General features: G+C 33.6%; 1 protein-coding gene across 16 annotated transcripts in view; it reads right to left on the minus strand.

The window, feature by feature from the left end:
• LOC143247077 (serine/threonine-protein kinase TBK1-like) overlaps positions 1 to 18596 on the minus strand; it is a 45210-nt gene that overhangs the window by 18686 nt on the left and 7928 nt on the right. For 12 of the 16 annotated variants that reach the window (XR_013026358.1, XM_076494484.1, XM_076494476.1 and 9 more), the window contains 7 exons: positions 16781 to 16910; positions 9626 to 9716; positions 9385 to 9475; positions 5538 to 5695; positions 4059 to 4169; positions 3440 to 3619; positions 1930 to 2295 (listed from right to left, as the gene is read on the minus strand). Coding sequence is in view for 14 of the 16 variants with exons in the window: in XM_076494484.1 (XP_076350599.1) it covers positions 1930 to 2295; positions 3440 to 3619; positions 4059 to 4169; positions 5538 to 5695; positions 9385 to 9475; positions 9626 to 9716; positions 16781 to 16910 (1127 nt within the window). In the remaining 2 variants the exon portion in view is untranslated. The remainder of the gene's footprint in view (positions 1 to 1929; positions 2296 to 3439; positions 3620 to 4058; positions 4170 to 5537; positions 5696 to 9384; positions 9476 to 9625; positions 9717 to 16780; positions 16911 to 18596) is intronic. The other 4 variants (XR_013026359.1, XM_076494489.1, XM_076494488.1 and 1 more) reach the window with 2 other exon arrangements.

Here is an 18596-nt window from a genome sequence, read left to right on the forward strand (position 1 = left end):
CCTAATCAATATGATTGTGTTGTTTGTGAAGAAAGGATGTCCAGCCTGAGAACTCTAGTTTGTGGTGTTTTTTTTATCTATTCAAGATTGTGTGCAACCTCATCAATATTATTGTGTTGATTGTGGAGAAAGGATGCCCAGTCTCACATCTCCAGCTGTCCCTTGCACAATAGCATGTCATAAGAACTTCAAAATCAGAATAATTAACCTCTGTCTAAAACATCTGTGACACACAGAATCACAACAGGAATGAGTACAATATATGCAGACAATACTTTAAAAGATTTAAGTATATTACATCACATAAATCTCTCTTGTACATAAGTTGTACAATCAACACCCAAATCCATTCTACTGCTTTTATACTAGTTTCACCTAGAAAGTGTCAGCATAATTATGAAGAAAATAATTAATTATTTAATCTTTTTTTCAAACGTTGTTCCTTCTGAAAAGACAAAAATACACTGACAAATAAAATATAAAATAGATTTATGTACAAGGTTAGTATTAGATTAGAAAGGCAATATAAATTTAAGATATATGTTCTTAACTTTTAAACTCATAAACTTTGTATAAACATATCCTTTGATGAGTGTGTGTGTGTTTTTTATTATAGCAAAGCCACATCGGCTATCTGCTTAACCCACCGAGGGGAATTGAACCCCTCATTTTAGTATTGTAAATCCGTAGACTTACTGCTACATTAGCAGGGGGCTTTTTGGTGAGATGATAAGATGGGGCTGAAGCCACCCAAAAATGTGCTTCAGCCTCCCTTGTTGCCCCTAAACCCAATGTACAATGCTTACTGGTAAAGTTAGTTCATTTCCTAAGTACAACAGTATGTATGCCCACAAAATAAAGTGTAGCCTCCCTCAATTCTTTGTCTAACTCACCTCATCCCTTTCTCTGAATATATCAAACAAATATCAACAAAACCTTAACATTAAACCAATACACTTTTTAATACAAATTATAGAGTGTAGTCTTAAATCAAACATGTACTCGAGTATGATGATGAAAATTATTGTAGTCAAAAAGTTTGCTTATTCAAGTTCTAAAATCTAGTGATTATTGAACATAAATATTAACATTTACTTATTTAATAAACTGGTATGCCAAGTAAAATGTTGAAACTAATACAGCAAACCTGAATATCTTTCATTCATTTAAAGCTCAGAAACACAAAGGGCAACTGATAATGAGTTCCATACAAAAGAGTAAAAAAGGATTATAACCACATGGAGTAGGTCTGAACAGAGTAACAACTATTTGCTGAAAAACATGCTGGTTCAACCAAATGAACACTAAAATAAAAAAAGATACCCTATAACTTTACTACTTTCAAAAGGTAAACCTTTCTTCTTCAGGGGCAAACATAAAGAATGATCTATCTTTCAAAAGTGCTCAGGTTATAGAATATTGGAACTTTTTGTTACTGTTGTCAAAATTGTTTTGTCACAAAAAGTATATCATATTCAGACTCTTCTTATTCCTCTAAAAAGCATTTAGAAAAGAGGGTCTTTACGACTTTTCTTGATTAAAAACCGTTTTCGTAAAGAGTTTGTTGTAAAAATAAAAGAAAGCTGTAAAACTAAAAAAGACACAAATTCACATGAAAATAAAACAATTTATATATATCAATAACTTCTGTCATAAATATGATAAAAAACAGTACTTGTATTTAAGTTAAATTTACAAAAAATACCACAATGTTAAAAGGTGCACAATAACATATTACAACGTTTACAGGCTCTGTTTTTAACCTCACAGAATTATGTAAAGTTTTCCAACAAGCCAGTTGTCAGTTTAATAAATTAATGTGCACATTTTCACATAACACTGTGGTTGTTTTTAGCTAAAAATAAAAAATCATTTCAAGCACAACCAACTTATATTACAATGTGTAAGGTTTTAAATAAATCAACTTACGTTAAGATGTTTGGAAATTTTGTTAGAAAAGTGTAACATCGATCTGATCTTTCTACCAGTCTTTGTACAGCCTGAGCAACACTACAACAGATCTTTGCCAAAGAAGCGTCATGCTCTAGGTTGACAGAAGCCGTTGGAAAGGTTGGGAAACGAGCTGTCAGCTGCCCCAAACCAGTCTGTGCTGTAACTTCCGTAATGTCACGATGCAGTAAGCGCAAGGGATTTCTGGAGGTTGTTTGAGGATATTCAGACAGTTGGACATCAATGTCCACATGCTTCTCCAGTCTGTCGTTTTGGTAAAGAAGAAGTTGACTTTTAGGTTGAATGCTTGTCTGTATGCCAATTTTCTCTTTTAGATCAAGCAAACTGAAATGTAAAATAACTTTTTTGGCCCTCAAAAGGCAAAATTTGTGTAAAAGGTAAAGACATCAAAATATACTTTTACAAATATCAGCCAGTACAATAGGCCTACAGTTGTTCAATACATGTATCTAAGAACACGTTTTGATAGATATTAAACTGTAGGACTGATACTAATACAAATGCTCAGCTTATTGGAAACAGCTACAACTCTGGAAACTCAACATAAGCTTCAGAACAGCCAGATTAGGACTTATCTCTAACAACTCTTGAGAAGCACTACTGCCGACCAACATATCTGGTGTAAAAAATGTTTTATCCACATTACACACACAACCATTATTTACACTTGGATACCTACAATAAATACTTGTATTTATTTGTTACTTTATAGATTTGTTAATGTACACATAACAGTCATTACAACAGATATGTCTACCAATATGTACACAACAAATGATTATACTGCATTTGCCTGAACACACTGCATGCTTTTTTCCTCCATATACCACCAAACAATTTGAGTATGCATTATATTCGTGCACATTTAATATTGTTAGGTATTTTATTAGAAACTACTACTGCAAATCATTAGTATCATTAAAGGTTTCACAAAATTATGCATATCTGATAAAATGAATAGGATGGATGATGATATGCTGAAGGAATCAGAAGAAGATGAAGGAAACATTCAATGAAGTGAATCTGATGGTAGTGATAATTCTGGCAACAACTGAGAGCTTGATGAAGATAAATGATTAGCACAGTGTATTACCATGCATAAACTTTTCAATACACTTTGTAAAGTTGACACAAAAAAGTTTCAATGAAAGATTTCCAAAAACATTTAATACATCACTAGTTGTTTACTGTATTTAGAAACTATTCAATACATATCATACAACTGATGTGTAAAAAAATTGGATGTGCATTATATTCGGGCAAACACAGTTACAGGAATGTTCATCAACAAACAAATGTAACCATTTAAAGTTGGCACGTCTATCTACAGATAAGTTAGTAGAGATGATATGTATACACACATATGTATAAATACATTTTTTAAAAAGTTCTGTTTAATAGAGACATATTGAGAAATATTTTAATCTCTGTATAATTGTGAAATGTTAAGACTGAACTTATTACTAACCTTTTATTACCATCCATGTATACAGAAAATTCCTTCCCTTCATTGACATAAAAAATGTGAAACACTTTTTTGGACAAGATCTTGGTGACTTCACTAAAGAATCTGTCAAAAGTCCAGATCTTTTCTGAATCACATTCCAACAATCCAGCTAGAAGCGGTGTGATCAGTTCACATAAACCTCTGAATGGTTAAATATATTGTATCATTCAAATAAAATACATTTTGATATAAATTGTTATCTTGCTTATTAGTAAAATACATGTTTATATCATTACATTTCATAATTTTCATATAATTAACATTCACTTAAAGCAATAGAAAAACAAAGTTAGTAGTAGTACTTGATAAGAGTACTTCTAAGTGCCTGAACTTCCAAAATTATAATCAACTTTTGATATAGACACAAAAAGATTTTTTTTTCCAAATCCATGTTCCTTTAATTTACAAAACAAAGAAGTTATTTACTCAACACCATGCATCTCTTTCATGCCACCTTCTAACAGTCACATTCCAGTTCACTATTATCAAAGACATTAAACTTTCCAATAAATTGATTTTAGCGTACACTGGACAATTTTTAAAAGACTTACTGACTCACAAGACAAGATTTTGGACTTACTGACTCAAGAGACAGGATTTTGGAAGATCTCTATTCCATTCAATTGGTCCATTTTCAGAGTGCTGAGCCCCTGAAATGACACCTGAAGCTTTTTCAGAAGTAATGTAGTACCTACACAAAACATTTCAAAGATCATTAAATACTTCTTACTGAGTTAGGTTTGATTTCTACTGCTGAAGTGACACAGGTTTCATTCAACATTTCATAACACTATATCCTAGGTGATAAAAAAATGGCAATGTGTCTATGCTGAACTAATGCAATGACACATGGGAGTGAAACTTAAGAGACTGACAAAAAAGAATGAAGACAAAATATCAAACAGGTTTAAGAGGCATGGAAATAAATATTATAGGAAATAAAAGACCGTAAATAAAAACAGATGACTAGAAAACATAGAGAATAGAAGCTTGTGACAGGAAAAATGTTGGAGATGAATAAACCACACTGCTAGACAAGAGGAAAATAGATGCAGACAGAAGACAGCAATACAGTGATTGATCAACAGGAAAAGAACAAAGACCAAAAGATAGGTGGAGAAATAATATACTACAGCTTTAAAAGTAACATGATACATAATAATGAAGAATGAAATGACACTTGATGACAAGCCATCCCCCAACTACATTAAAATAGTGTTATAAGAAGAAACCAAAATATGTCACATTTTAGGTATTTACTACTTATTTAGGTTTCATTTCCACTACTCAAACAAGTATTTTTATGAGACATGATTAATTCCACATTTAATAATAATCATTTTCTAGTAACATATGTTTACTTCCTACAAATGCATGTATTTAAAAGTAGTGTACATTTGATTCCTACAAATACATGTACTTACCAGTAGTGTACATTTGATTTCTACAAGTGCATGTATTTACCAGTGGTGTATGTTTCATTCCTACAAATACACTTATTTAAAAGTAGTGTATGTTTCATTCCTACAAATACACGTATTTACCAGTGGTGTATGTTTCATTCCTACAAAGGCACATATTTACCAGTGGTGTATGTTTCATTCCTACAAATGCATGCATTTGCCAGTGGTCTATTCTTGATTCTCACAAATGCATGTACTTACTTGCATGATATGGGCCTGATCCTTCTTCCCACAATCATCTATACCAAGTTTAATCCTACACTTCACACATATAATTGCCAAATGTTTAAAACAACCTGGTAGTGATGCAAAGTTTAATTTTACAGTTTCTATATATGAAATCAAGGCTAACCTTGAATGTTACCAACCAAATTATGAAGTTTTAACATACATACAAAGTAGCTTTAGTACAACAGGATAAACTGAATTATATTACAAGGAAAGTAACTTGAATTACAATTCCAGTTCCCAGTTTGGAGCATAAATATTATTTATGTTATTACAATTTTATGAGTTTTTCTCCTAAATCAGTTATAATTATAATTATAATTAGTATGTATAAACAGGTACTCCAGTTTTTAAGTAATAACTTTTACATTGTTTCTTTGTTCTTTCGTCCTCCGTATGGCCTGAAAGGTAACGAGCCTGTAGCTACATGGTAGAGAGTAACTCCTATACTCCACAGGTCAACAGTAGCTCTGAATGACTTACCAGCTGGTTTTCTTAAAACAGCTCTTTCATACATATCAGGATGCTGTAAGTAAAAAAGTGTTCATTTATTTCAAAAAGTTTACAGACAGAAATTGCTAACAAATATTTTTTTCACTAAATATTTCAAACAAGTAAGTTAAGGTTGTTTCTTCAACTTAATAAATACAATTTACCAAGCTTTTACAAAATTAACCCCTCAGGAAAATGAAAATAACCTTATAAACTACCTATGTGTGAAAATTAAAAATAAGAAAAAAAATGTTTACAGAGGTACAACATATGAGTGAGAGAACATTATAACTGTAAAGTTAACATTTTCCTTACCTGAAAATGTATTTCATAAAAGTACCAACCTCTCCACAGAGAGATAGGCAATTTCATGTACCACCACCAAAAATGGTTTGGTGCATGTACCAAGCAAATGAAATTTCCACCATTACCTACAGGTAATAAAAGGTACTGTGCCAATCTATGATGCAATCAGCATTAAACTCTAGCCCTCCACCAACAAGAAGGCAACACATCTTTGGTGCACATTAATCATATAGAGTACTTTGTGCATACCAGAAGCTCATTCTCAATGAGTCAAACACAAAGGGAGGGACGAATCTGTAGGGAAGAACACTGAAGAGGTACATGGAATAAACATGAACTGTCTATCATCCACACATGTTCCCACAATGAGACACTGAAATGAATGTAAAAATCTATACTTTCTTTATTTGTTCATCAAAATCAAGAAAATTAAGATGAGGAATATAACACTTCCAGAAAATAACAAGCACAAAAGTCTTAACAAGAAATACATAGTGCTAAGAAAAAGAGTGACTGCATATAGATGATGGGTCACCCTCCTATTTAGGAAGACTGTAGTTTAATGCTGATGGAATCATAGACTCGTGCAGTACATGTTATTAAATGTAAGGGTGGGAATGTTGTTCAAAGTCATGGTACATAGACAGAAACTTTCACATTAACACAAGATACTAGCTATGTGGCCTGTGAGAGGTGAACAGTATTTCTGGATTGTCTTTTCTTGTTTTTCATCTTCTCCTATAGCCACATTATAAAATATATTTATACTAAGTATTGAATTTAAACCACTATCTTACCTTATGAAAATATACAGGGCATTAATAAAAATAAAATATTAATATCAACAATAAGTACAAAGCAATAGCAAAATAAAAACAAGAAGGAATCCTCAATAGCAATGGCATTTCAAATTCTTTTAAGCTGGATTACAGTAAATTACTATAGAAGACCATTTTTTTCCTTTTTATTCAGTATATCTTTCTGTGCCAGCAATAGAAAGTTTAGGGTGTGCACATACCTGAGTCAATTTTATTACCAATCAGGACCTATTCCAGCATATGCACAAACTGAAATTCTTTTATGCAGGGTTAGAGTAAATTACTATATAAGCATTTTTTTCCCCCTTTTTAATTACTATATCTCTCTGTTCCAGCAACAGAAAGTGTGGGGTGTGCACATATCCAATTCAATTTTATTACCCATCAGGATCTATGCATAAACTAAAATTCCTTCAGCACGGTTAAGGTAAATTCATCTATCAGAACTTACACATGGTCAAACACTTCAATCTATAGACTGATTTTTGAAGTCCAAAACTGTAAATAGATATCAAACTGGATAAAAGTTGACAGAACTATGAACTGAAACTTTGTACTTGAAAAAAAAGAAAGAAAAAAACCTCAGAGCCTTTCTGTGAACTGTTTTGCCTTTGCTAAGAAAAAGAAAAAGAAAAATCTAATTAAACTTTCCATCACATTTACCAGACTAGATATTTAAATGAAACATTAAGCTTACCTATGCCCTCTGCTATACATACTAAAATAGATATTCAAATTGAACATTAAACATATCTTTGTCCTCTCATACAACAGATATGAATACTAGATATTCAGACGAAATACTAAACATAGTTTAGTACTTAAAACAAGTACTTAATTAGATATTCAAAGGAAATACTAAACATAATTATTTATCCTGGTAAATGTACTAAACTAGATATTCATTTGAAACACTAAACACATCTGTGTTTTCTGGTCCAACACTGAACTAAATATTCAGATGAAAGACTAAACATATCTATGTCTTTAGGTACATATATTGAACTAGGTATTCAGGTGAAACATTACACATATGTATGTCATCTGGTACAACATTTACTGAACTACATATTCAGACAAAACACTAAATCATGTCCTCTAGTATGTAATTACTATCATTTAACATTAAGATTATAAATGCCAAAAGCCAGGGAAGAAACAAAATTTATAATTCTAATAACAGCCTGTGCATAAATTAAGACTTTTAAACTGAATCAATAAGCTTAAGAAAAACCCTATTGTATTAGAACTGAAAGACTAATTTTATGTATACTGCCTAGTAAAAATACTTAACAGGACATTCAATTTCAAAGTTACGCTTAATCAGCCTTTTGTGCATATGCTGAGCTACGTATCTATTTAAAATATTAATATTAATCCAACCTTTTAGTGCATTTACTAAGTTTGTTATTCAGTTTGAAACACTAAGCCTAACTATACCTCCTGATAAATTTGCAAGATTTACAGTGCAAAAAACTGAGACTTTTTTTTCAGTATGAAGTTATACTGAAACAGTTTAAATGATAATAACACAATTTATACCATTTGATAAATTATCTAACTTTGATTGTATTGTCTTTTAACATTATAGACAAACCAAATTTGTTAAGAGCTTATCTAGTTAAAAGAATTAATGAATATAATAAAAATCAGGTCACAGGTGTCTCAAATCTACTCTAAAGAAAGACACTGCTTTTCTCGTTTTTTTTAATGCAGCTAGACAGGTCTTCAAATTCCAATTTCTGTAGCTGCCCAATGACAGATTAGATTAAGAAACCTTAGCACAGAGGGAGAGAACACAGAAAGGTGTAGTCTTTGTCAGTTTATTCTTCAAATAAAATTTAAAGTGGTTGTATAGAATGATAAATTGTTTATGTAATCCTCACAGTGTGCTACATAAAAACTGAAACTATTCAATGGTTTTACAGTTTCTGATTGGGACCAAAAAAATAAGACTATAAACTCGGGTTAATCAATTTTCAGTGAGACGTTTGGTAATCCTATTCATGTACTAAGTGTGAAATGCTAGCCCTAACTAAAACCTTCATTCGTGGACTAAGCTAGACATTCAGTTTGAATACTCTTGGTTTATGTACTAAGCTAAGTATTCAGCTTGCAATACTAAACCTAATTAAACCCATTAAGCCAGATATTAGTTTTCTGTTTTTAATTTCAAAAATGCTAACTTTAAATTTAAAATCTTTCTTTGAAAATATATTAATATGCTACATATTTTTAAGCTTATTTCAGATCTTAAACATGTTCTGAAAACCACTGTTTATTTTGACAAGAGAGGTTGACAGTCCTCCTCACAACTGATTCTTATTACTATACAAATTACAACTCAGCTTTTAAAATTTAGAACCTAAAAAAAAAATGAAGTGGTCTTTTAGGAAAATGTTACAGTTTTTCTCAACAATACTGATGCATATACACAAAAATAAAAATCCAACTTACTAAATGCTCTTCAGTACAATACTGACACGTAACATAACTAAACAATGATCATTTAGAAAAATACTACAGCCTTTCCTCTACACTACTTATATGCTAGTTCTAGTTTATAGATACAATATACAAAAATAAAGATCAAACTTACTAAGTACTCTTCAGTACCATATAGAGACATAAATTGTTGGTCATCATCCAACTCTCTTGCAGCTCCAAAATCTGTCAGTTTATAGATGGATCTGTAAAAATAGTGACTGTGGATTCTTATTACCACAATATTAGGAATGTGAGATTCCATAATACAATTTTTGATTGTATTCAACAGTGTTACAAACTCTACCTTATCTGGTTTTTAGTGAAAGTTACATAATAAAAGATGTTAACCTCACCTGCCATCCTCAGCTATGAACTTCATTATGTTACCTGGCTTTAGGTCACGATGTATTATATTGTTGTCTCGCAAGTGTTTCATTCCAGCAGCTATAGAACAATCGAAACTAATTTTAAGAAATATTAAAAATAAAACATTATTATACACAAATAAACAGTCTGAAACACTTTGAATAGACATGCACTTCCTAGCTTACTGATTAATGTATTTGCTTGAAACAACAGGGCTTTAGGTACTTTAACCATTTTGCTGCATATCTCAGATATAACCAAATAAACATTTAATGCCCACTGACTGAAAAATTTGGATTTACTCCAAGGGTACTAAAACCAATTTCTACTGCAACATGCAAGAATATCCACCTGTACTTGAAACAACTTCCGAACCCTTGTGCATGCTACCACATCTGGATGTTTATATGCCTCATTACAAAATTGCCAACATTGCACTTAGATAATTTATGAAAAGATATCTTCTTCATATCTTGGATACTGTTATCTAAATAATTTGTTTTATTTTTTTGTTATGATTTTGGTCTCTTATTCACTTAGTTTTGCTTATACTTACTGAAAACACATATAATTTTCCTCAATTTTTTGTTTAAATCATTATTTTTTACTTCCCAGTATGGTTTTCAATGAATATTACTATCAGATACAGAAAATACAGTTTATTTCAATACTGAAAGAGTAATACAAATGGTTAATTGATAGTTTTATTTTATAGTGGATAACTGACATGTTGTGGAAATCAGCCTGAACAATTACAATTTTCATGACTTATAATTCCATTTTAACTTGATTTTTTCCTTTAAATTTTTATACTTTACCTTTCAATTATTTTTGTAAATTTAACTATGTAGTTATTGAAACGGTCAGTTTAACAATGAAGAGTAGTGTATCAATTCATCTTGCTATGAAAGTTAGTGTAATATTAGTTTTTCTAGGAAAGGCAGTGTTATGAAAAAAATATCTTTTTCACACATAAATATGCTTATGATGTCGAACTAACTGCTACTTCACACCGATGAAAGTTATGAGATATTCCATTATGTTAATTCACCCAAAAGATCACTTTAAAACAATGGCAAAATCCAGTAAAATACATTAAAGAAAAATAAAAACAAGAAGAGCAAAAATACAATGGACCATTCAGCTCATTGTGGTTGCTTCTAACATACCCAATTAACCAACCAAAGCACCAACATATCTAAATAACCTCTTTAATCCATATACAATTTTACTGCCATGGAAGTTTCACACCATGTCACTGTCATAATCATCTGCACAAATTAATGTTTAAAAAGTTTTAATTTTCCTATACTAAAAATGTATTTCGAATAGGTACATTTCTCCTTTCACAATATTAGCTATTACCCTTCAGTTCTTCCATCTATAGATGTACTTTATCTTTACTCATGCTACAAGCACTCTGCTTTCCCCTGCTTATGCAAATCATCATCCATCTCTGAACCAACAGGAGCATGGCATGCTTATGTGATGCATATGGCTCCCTCTACTAAAATATTACTTTGAAGTTTGAAAGATGTCAGCACCACAAAAAATGCAGGAAAATAGGGGTGAGAAATACATTTTCAGTATAAGATAATTATAACTTCAATACAACTTACCTCCTCTCACAAGATTAGCATGATCCTACATTGAGGAGGAAGAGGGACTGGTGTGAGGGAACAACAGAAATATCTCCACAAGCATCTGAATAATACCCCTTACAATGAAAGAAATAGATTTGAATTTTAAAGGAGGAGAACCACACCACATCTGACCCAGATATGCCCTTTGCCTGTGCATAAAGGGTGTAATACATAAGAGTGGAAATTGTAAGGTGTAGAGTGTCGAGGGGAAGGCAGACTGTAGTCAGCAAGTCAACTACATTAAAAACCTCATGCAGATAGAATGAGGATCATATCATATCATCTTTACCTTTAAGATCTGCAACAATTTCTGCATATGTCACAAGGATCATCACCAACTTATCGATCTAGGAATTGTCATCGATATTGAAAGAATGTCCATAGCTTGAAATAAATTCCCCCAACCATAGGTCAGCACCATCCAGAGGCAATAACATTCCCTTATTAAGATAACAAAAAATAGTCAAGAACAGAACTGGAACAATTCCATGTCACCACCACTATGACCCAAGACATAGATAGATGCAGCAATTGGGAGAGGAAGATAGAAAACCCAAACTCATGTGAGGATTTATGGTGATTAATTCACTCTAATCCAAAACCTCAAAAATGGGAAATTACTTCCACTCAAAGGTAGGATGAGAGCTTGCAATACAAGGGGTGAGCTGCAATTGTGATGGCATAATTCCAGTGTATCACTAATGTCACACAACAAAGCAACAGCTCAATTCCTTTTTGTATGTAGAGCCCATATCATCTCATAAGGTAGCAGCTGAACTCCAGTGAGTGCAGAGTAGGCAGCTCAACTCCAGTGGTTGTGTAAATGTCATATCATCTATGAAATGTTGGCTCGACTCCAGTGATTGTAAAAATAAAGTCAAGAGGCCATGTCTTCCAGTAAATAGCTGGCTTAATTCCTGTTGTTGTGTTAAAGTGATCAAAAGGCCATGTCAACCAGTAAGGTGACACCTCAACTCCTGTGGAGGTCACATCACATCTACACCAGCAGAACACCACCACCCCACTCCTGAATCAATTATTTTAATCTATTTCTTGTGGAACTCATTCATAAGGGTGCATACAAAGTCAACCACCCTAGCAGCTTGAAAGTGATAAGGGCTCCTATACTCCACTTGAAGGAAGAGGGTAACAATGCATAAGAATCTGGAGGAATGCAATAATTTGAAAGTGCTATAGGTGACCACAAAACATTACTTTTAAAAGTAAACCATACTGAGTAATTCACTCAAGACATGGAAAGGATTGGTAGATGTCCTCTTCCCCTATGCCCATGAAGTTCATGGATGTTATGGCCTAGAATAAGCATGTTTATGAAGCAATTTTGTGTAACACCCCATCTCAATAGTGAAAATGCAGAGCTATGGATGGGAGGAAGCGAGTTAACATGTCCTACAATGCAGATTTAAAGACTACATGGTCAGGCACTATTTACCACGTGAAATATACCATGTGAACACAGTGAAATAAGGGCCCTGAAAGAAAAAGAAGGATGAAATAACTTTACAAAGTAAAGTTGTGCTGAAGCCTGGAGAATATCCACAGGTAATAGAAGAAATCACAACAAGGAGGAAATCATGACATAATGTAGACAGCAAGAGATAGATGTACAGGAAATAGTCTACATATCACAATGCAGAATCTCCTGCAATGGATGACAAAGAGTAAGGTGTAGGACTTGATAGAAGGACAAGTGGAACATGTCTAGGAGGAAGAATGATATGGAAGAGTATGTCATTTGGACCTAACTGGTAAAGGAAGAGAGTGAAATCAAAAAGAGATGATTACTGCCAGGGGAAAAAGAGTCAGGATCATGTATCTCAGAAAATAGCAAAACAGGCTTTAGAAGAACAAAGATCTCTGACTGGACACTTAAGCCAATCTCCAATGAAGGGTAAAGATGGGAAATAGAAGAAAGAAAAATAGGTGAAAAGGAGGTATGTGGGAGTAGGAATGAACCAGATAAAAATAAAAAGACAGGTACTGTGAGAAGGGTAAGTGAAATAGTAATAGGAAACAAATCTGACCATCAAAGTCCACAGGCTAAGAAAAGGAATTATGAAGTTCAGGAAAAAGTAACATTTAATACTAGGAAGTGGTTCAAATGGGGGTAAAGTAAAGGAATGATTTACAACATGGATGACCCAATCTGGAAAGGCTGGACACCAGTGAGGGTAATATAACCAGGAGGAACACATTAGCATGGAGTGTGTGTGTGTGTGTGTTTTGTTATAGCAAATCCACATCAGACTATCTGCTGAGTCCACTGCAGGAAATCAAACCCTGCTTTTAGCATTGTAAACCCATAGACTTACCACTGAACTAGCAAGGAACCATTAGCATGGAAAGAACAGGGAAAGTAAAAAACACTAAAGCATTGGGATAAAGATCACCTGATATCTGGAATGCAAGAAAGAATACCCACAGTCAAAGAGCTAAGTGAGAATTTCTTACACATGAGCCAGGGTAGGCCAATCAGCAGAAAAAGACCCTTGCTGTTTACACTACGATGCAAAACTGTTGGATGAAGCTAGCTAACAAGAAAGCAACTCAATGTGTGAAACCAAATAGTATCACAAAGGGCCTGACAGAAGGTACATGTGAAGACACAGAATATTAAGGTTGGGACATAGAACATGCAATCAAGGCTGATAAATAAGGAAGGAAGACTCAGAAAGAAGCAATTGACATAACCTTGGAAACCAAGGATGATCTTATCAATAAGGAGCAATCATAAGGACTCAACAAAGATAGGAGTGGACAAGAAATCACCCAATGAAGGAACCATATGAATAAGACACATAAAGATACCTGAGTGATTAATTCAGGCTAATGGTATCAAATGCTAGAGCCATTAGATAATTACCATTACCAAAATAGAGGGAAATTGGTTTAAGGGCCTATAGCAAAGACATCCATGTGCAGAAGCCCCACTGATGGCAAAGAAGCTTGAAAATTAAGGGCGTTAACACCCAGATGTAAAGCACCCTGCATGGGACATGTACAAATATAATGTGTGTGGTCTCAGTAAAATCTAATGATCAAAATATGGATTATATGTGCCATCACTGTAAAAACAGCTGAAGGAATCATCCCCAGACAATGTCAGGCAAGAACAAGAAAATTACGGAATGCTCAGTGTATGAATAGAAGTTCAAGAACAGCAATATGCAAAGCACTGAAATCCACAGACCACTGGTCCAAAACATAGTTGTGATTGAACTATACTCCCCATGCCTGAAGGAAAGTATCCATGAAAACACATAGATAGAGAAACAGGAAAGGAAGCAACACACCTGCCAATTCAGGTTGTCTGGTATGGAAAGAGGAAAGGAAATGGAAGCAGAAAGAGGTTCTGTCATTTGTGAAATGCCCCCTGAAGGGAATGTAAATGGGTATGACTATGGAGAACCAGTGATGTCATTGAGGGCCAAATCTCCAATAGCAACAGAACCTCATGAGCAGTAAGTGAAAAAGCTAAGAGGGCATGGTAAACTAAAATTTCATCAAACTAAGTCATGAGGGAGAAGGCAAAACTTGATAGATATTTGAGTCAAAAAAGACCCCCAACTGGACAAGGTAGTGAGTGAGTCAGAGGAAGGACTACTGCATGTTGACCAACTAGCCCATCTGAGCTGCCACAGAAAGTAGCTGCCGAGTAAAAGTGACTGATTACAGTTCAGAAGAAACCAGCAAGCCAATAATAACATTGCTGACCCTGAGTACAAAAATGACATGCAAAAGCCTGAACCATTCAACCAAACACCTGAGGTGCTGAAGCAAAACCAAAGAAAGGGCAAGAAAGAGATGGTATCATCATATAAGGCAAGTATAGGAGACATTCATAGGTAATATCCATAACCCAAGAGGAAACACCTATCTCTAGGAAAATATAACTTCAAGGGGAACTTGGATATTGATATGAAGAGTATGAAGCAAAAACAATTAATTACTAGCAACCAATCCCCAGTTGTCTTGGGAACAAAAACCCCAGGAATGATGAGGAACAGGTTTGATCACCTGATACAAGGGCAACAACTGAACCACTTATGACAAATGCTGGTCAGTCACAGGAGCTTTAAAAAGAGGGGAGGAAATAAGGAACCACAGGAGGTGAACTTTTTTCTTCAAAACCGAAGTGTATATTTGCTCTTCACCAAAATTATTTGTTAGTTAGAGAAATAAACCTGATTATGTAAATTATACTGTTTGTTTAAGCTCTCATTAACTTATATGTTGAATACGTGAATGTAAGAACTACACTTAATAGGGTTCTGATAATGCTTTAATTGCATAGCAAAGTAACGAAGAGAGGGAGAGATGGGTAAGGGTGGAAAGTAGGTGGACCAACACTCAAGGTCCAATAATTCCTGGGGCTGCATCAAACACAAAAACACTAGAAAGAGGTCCCAACTTAAATTCCTAAGAAAATTGAGAGTTAACAGACCTAAGCCAAAATACCATCACAACTTCTGATGACCCAACAACCATGTGTGTAAAATTAAGACACATAATACAGAAGCCACCACCCTCATACAGGTTACAAGAGACATAAGAAATATCAGTATAAAAATTGATAGATGGCCCAATGGAAGGAAAGGGTAAAATAAGTCAAACTCTTCTGGGAGCACAGCATTTAATACCCCAAGTAATAGCATGACTCAATGATCAGTATGAACCCAAATATCAGGGGCAGAAGAGGAAGGAAAAACTGATAATAAAAAATAAGAATTAAGTGAATAATAATTAAATGATACAGAAAAACATGACAAGTCTGAGATATAATTCCTTGAGGATTAAATTAGTCATCTCGGAAATACCATGAGACAGGTATGATACTGATCAGCAAATTCTGGAAACAGAACAAGATGGACAAATTATTCATCAAACAGAAAAGGCTCAGAAGTGTTAGTGAGAGCCATGGAAATGGCTGGGGGTAAAGGATAAACCATATAATGCTTGATCTCCTGATGCATATAGTAAACAAACCCATCATCAGATCACCTATAAACCCAAAGTAGTAACATGAACTTCCAAATTCATAGAACAAGAAGTTTACACCAAACAGTAAAAAAGTGACTTGAATGAACTGATAAAAATGAATATAATAATTGAGCTGAATAAATCAAGTTGAAAATTACCACTATGGGAGGAAACCAAAATCAAACATGCAGAAATAAAGTAACAAGAGAGCATATCCAAATACAAACACTGCCAAACAAGAAGTGATTGATTGGTAGTGTAGAAGGAGCCACATGCATCACACAAGTATGTCATGCTTTTATTAAAAGGTGATGCATGATGAGTTGCACAAGAGTCATTAAGGACTGTAAGGCTTGTGGCATGCATAAAGAAAACTTTTGCAGATAGAGAGCAGCACTGAATTAGAATAGCTAATCTTCTGAAAGGAAGCAAGCATCATATGGGTATTCAACCAGTTAATACTTAATATGCAACATATGCTTTGATGAATAGACTCACTAGCATGGTTGAGAACAAGGAGAAAATCTTCTTCTTCTAGACCATAACTATTGGCAGGATCATCCAAAATATTAAACAAACTTCCACCAGTACACAGTTCCATCACCAGAATCTTACTGTGGCTTTCAACCTGCAACATTCAGTTACAAAATACAACTAATATAGATGACATGTTACTGTAACTATCAAACTGAAACATACAGTTATATAATTCAACTAATGTATACAATATGTTTACTATGACTTTCAACCTGAAATGTTCAGTTACAAAATTAAACTAATGTAAATGATATGGTACTGTAACATTCAAACCTGAAAAGTGCAGTTATATGTCATTTTTGAACTGCGAAGTTTGGAACAGTATAAAACATTTGCTTCAACATGCCGTTAAAAACATATAATGATGCTGTTTATGCCCCTGCTGTAGAAATCAGAGTTTGTATGGTCAATGAACTTCCTGAAAGCTTCTTCTGCAGCTGCCTGGTTTTGAAAGCTTTCTTGTTCAAAAAGTTGTCAAAGTGCTTGAAAAAATGAAAATCTGTAAAAGAAAGGAATTAGGCAGATGAGGCAAAACCTCAATTCCCAATTAATTCAATTTTTGGAACATCATCCTTGACAGGTTTCATGATGTCGATTTTATTGATCTTCATTCAGCTCATGTGAGACCCATTTATCCAACTTTTCGCCTTTCCATTTATACTCAGGTGGTTGGCCTTGTGCCTAGCTTTTCTGCAAGCTCATATACTGTTGCGTGAGGGTCTGTCTCAACTGCTTCCCTCAATGTGTTTTCATCTAAGGATGGCTTCCTTCCATGACCTTCATGGTCTTCAAGACTTTCATATCCATATTGAAACCTTTGGAACCAACAGTGAACTGTACATTCAGTAACAGATCCATGGCTGAATGCCTGATTGATGTTCCATATAGATTTGGTAGCTTGTCATCCAAGTTTGAAGTCGTAGATAAAAAAATTCATACGAAAGTCCTTGTCCATGCAAGGTTGAAAAACTTACTCTGAGTAGAGTTGAAACAGTGGACAGTTAAGACACCTTGTAAGTAATAAATGCTGGATTAAACCAACCAACAATAATTTATTTAATATTCAGCTTCTAAATATCACTGTGAGAATTCCGACATGTATTTCTGGACATCCTAATATAATACAATTAATGTAGATATATTATATTATAGATCTATTACTTTCAATCAGAAATATTGTTAGAAAATAAAACTAGTGCAGAGGATATCTCACTGATTTGAAACATTGTTATAAAATACAAATGGTATAGATGATATGTTACTGTCACAATCATCCTGAATCATTTACTTATAAAACACAGCTCATGTAGATGATTTGTTACTATGACCATCAACCTGAACCATTCAACTAGTGTATATAACACATTACTGCAACTTTCAACCTGAAACATTCAGCTTTACAACTATTTCAGATGATTTGTTACTATTTCAATCTGAAACATCTACTATATAAAGATGAAAAGATGTTTGTCAAGCTGATATCTCAGGTGCTGAGTTATTGATTGAAACAACTCAGAACTTGCACAAAATAAAAGAAGTTTCTTCTAGGACAAGCAAGTTTGTCTTTTTAAACTTCTTACAGTCACATGTGCAGAAAACCAACAATGCTCTACTTTTGGCATATAATTAGATCTGATACTATGTTGGTAGAAATCATAATAAATAACAAAATGGAATCAGATATGAGCATGCTCCACATCTGGTATTGCTTGTGCACAAAAATCATAATCATTGGCTGAAATTTCCCATTACATTTGTTTGGTTGGTAAAGAAACAC

This window comes from Tachypleus tridentatus, chromosome 3 (assembly GCF_004210375.1).
Source record: "Tachypleus tridentatus isolate NWPU-2018 chromosome 3, ASM421037v1, whole genome shotgun sequence".
NCBI classification, from domain to species: Eukaryota; Metazoa; Arthropoda; class Merostomata; order Xiphosura; family Limulidae; genus Tachypleus; species Tachypleus tridentatus.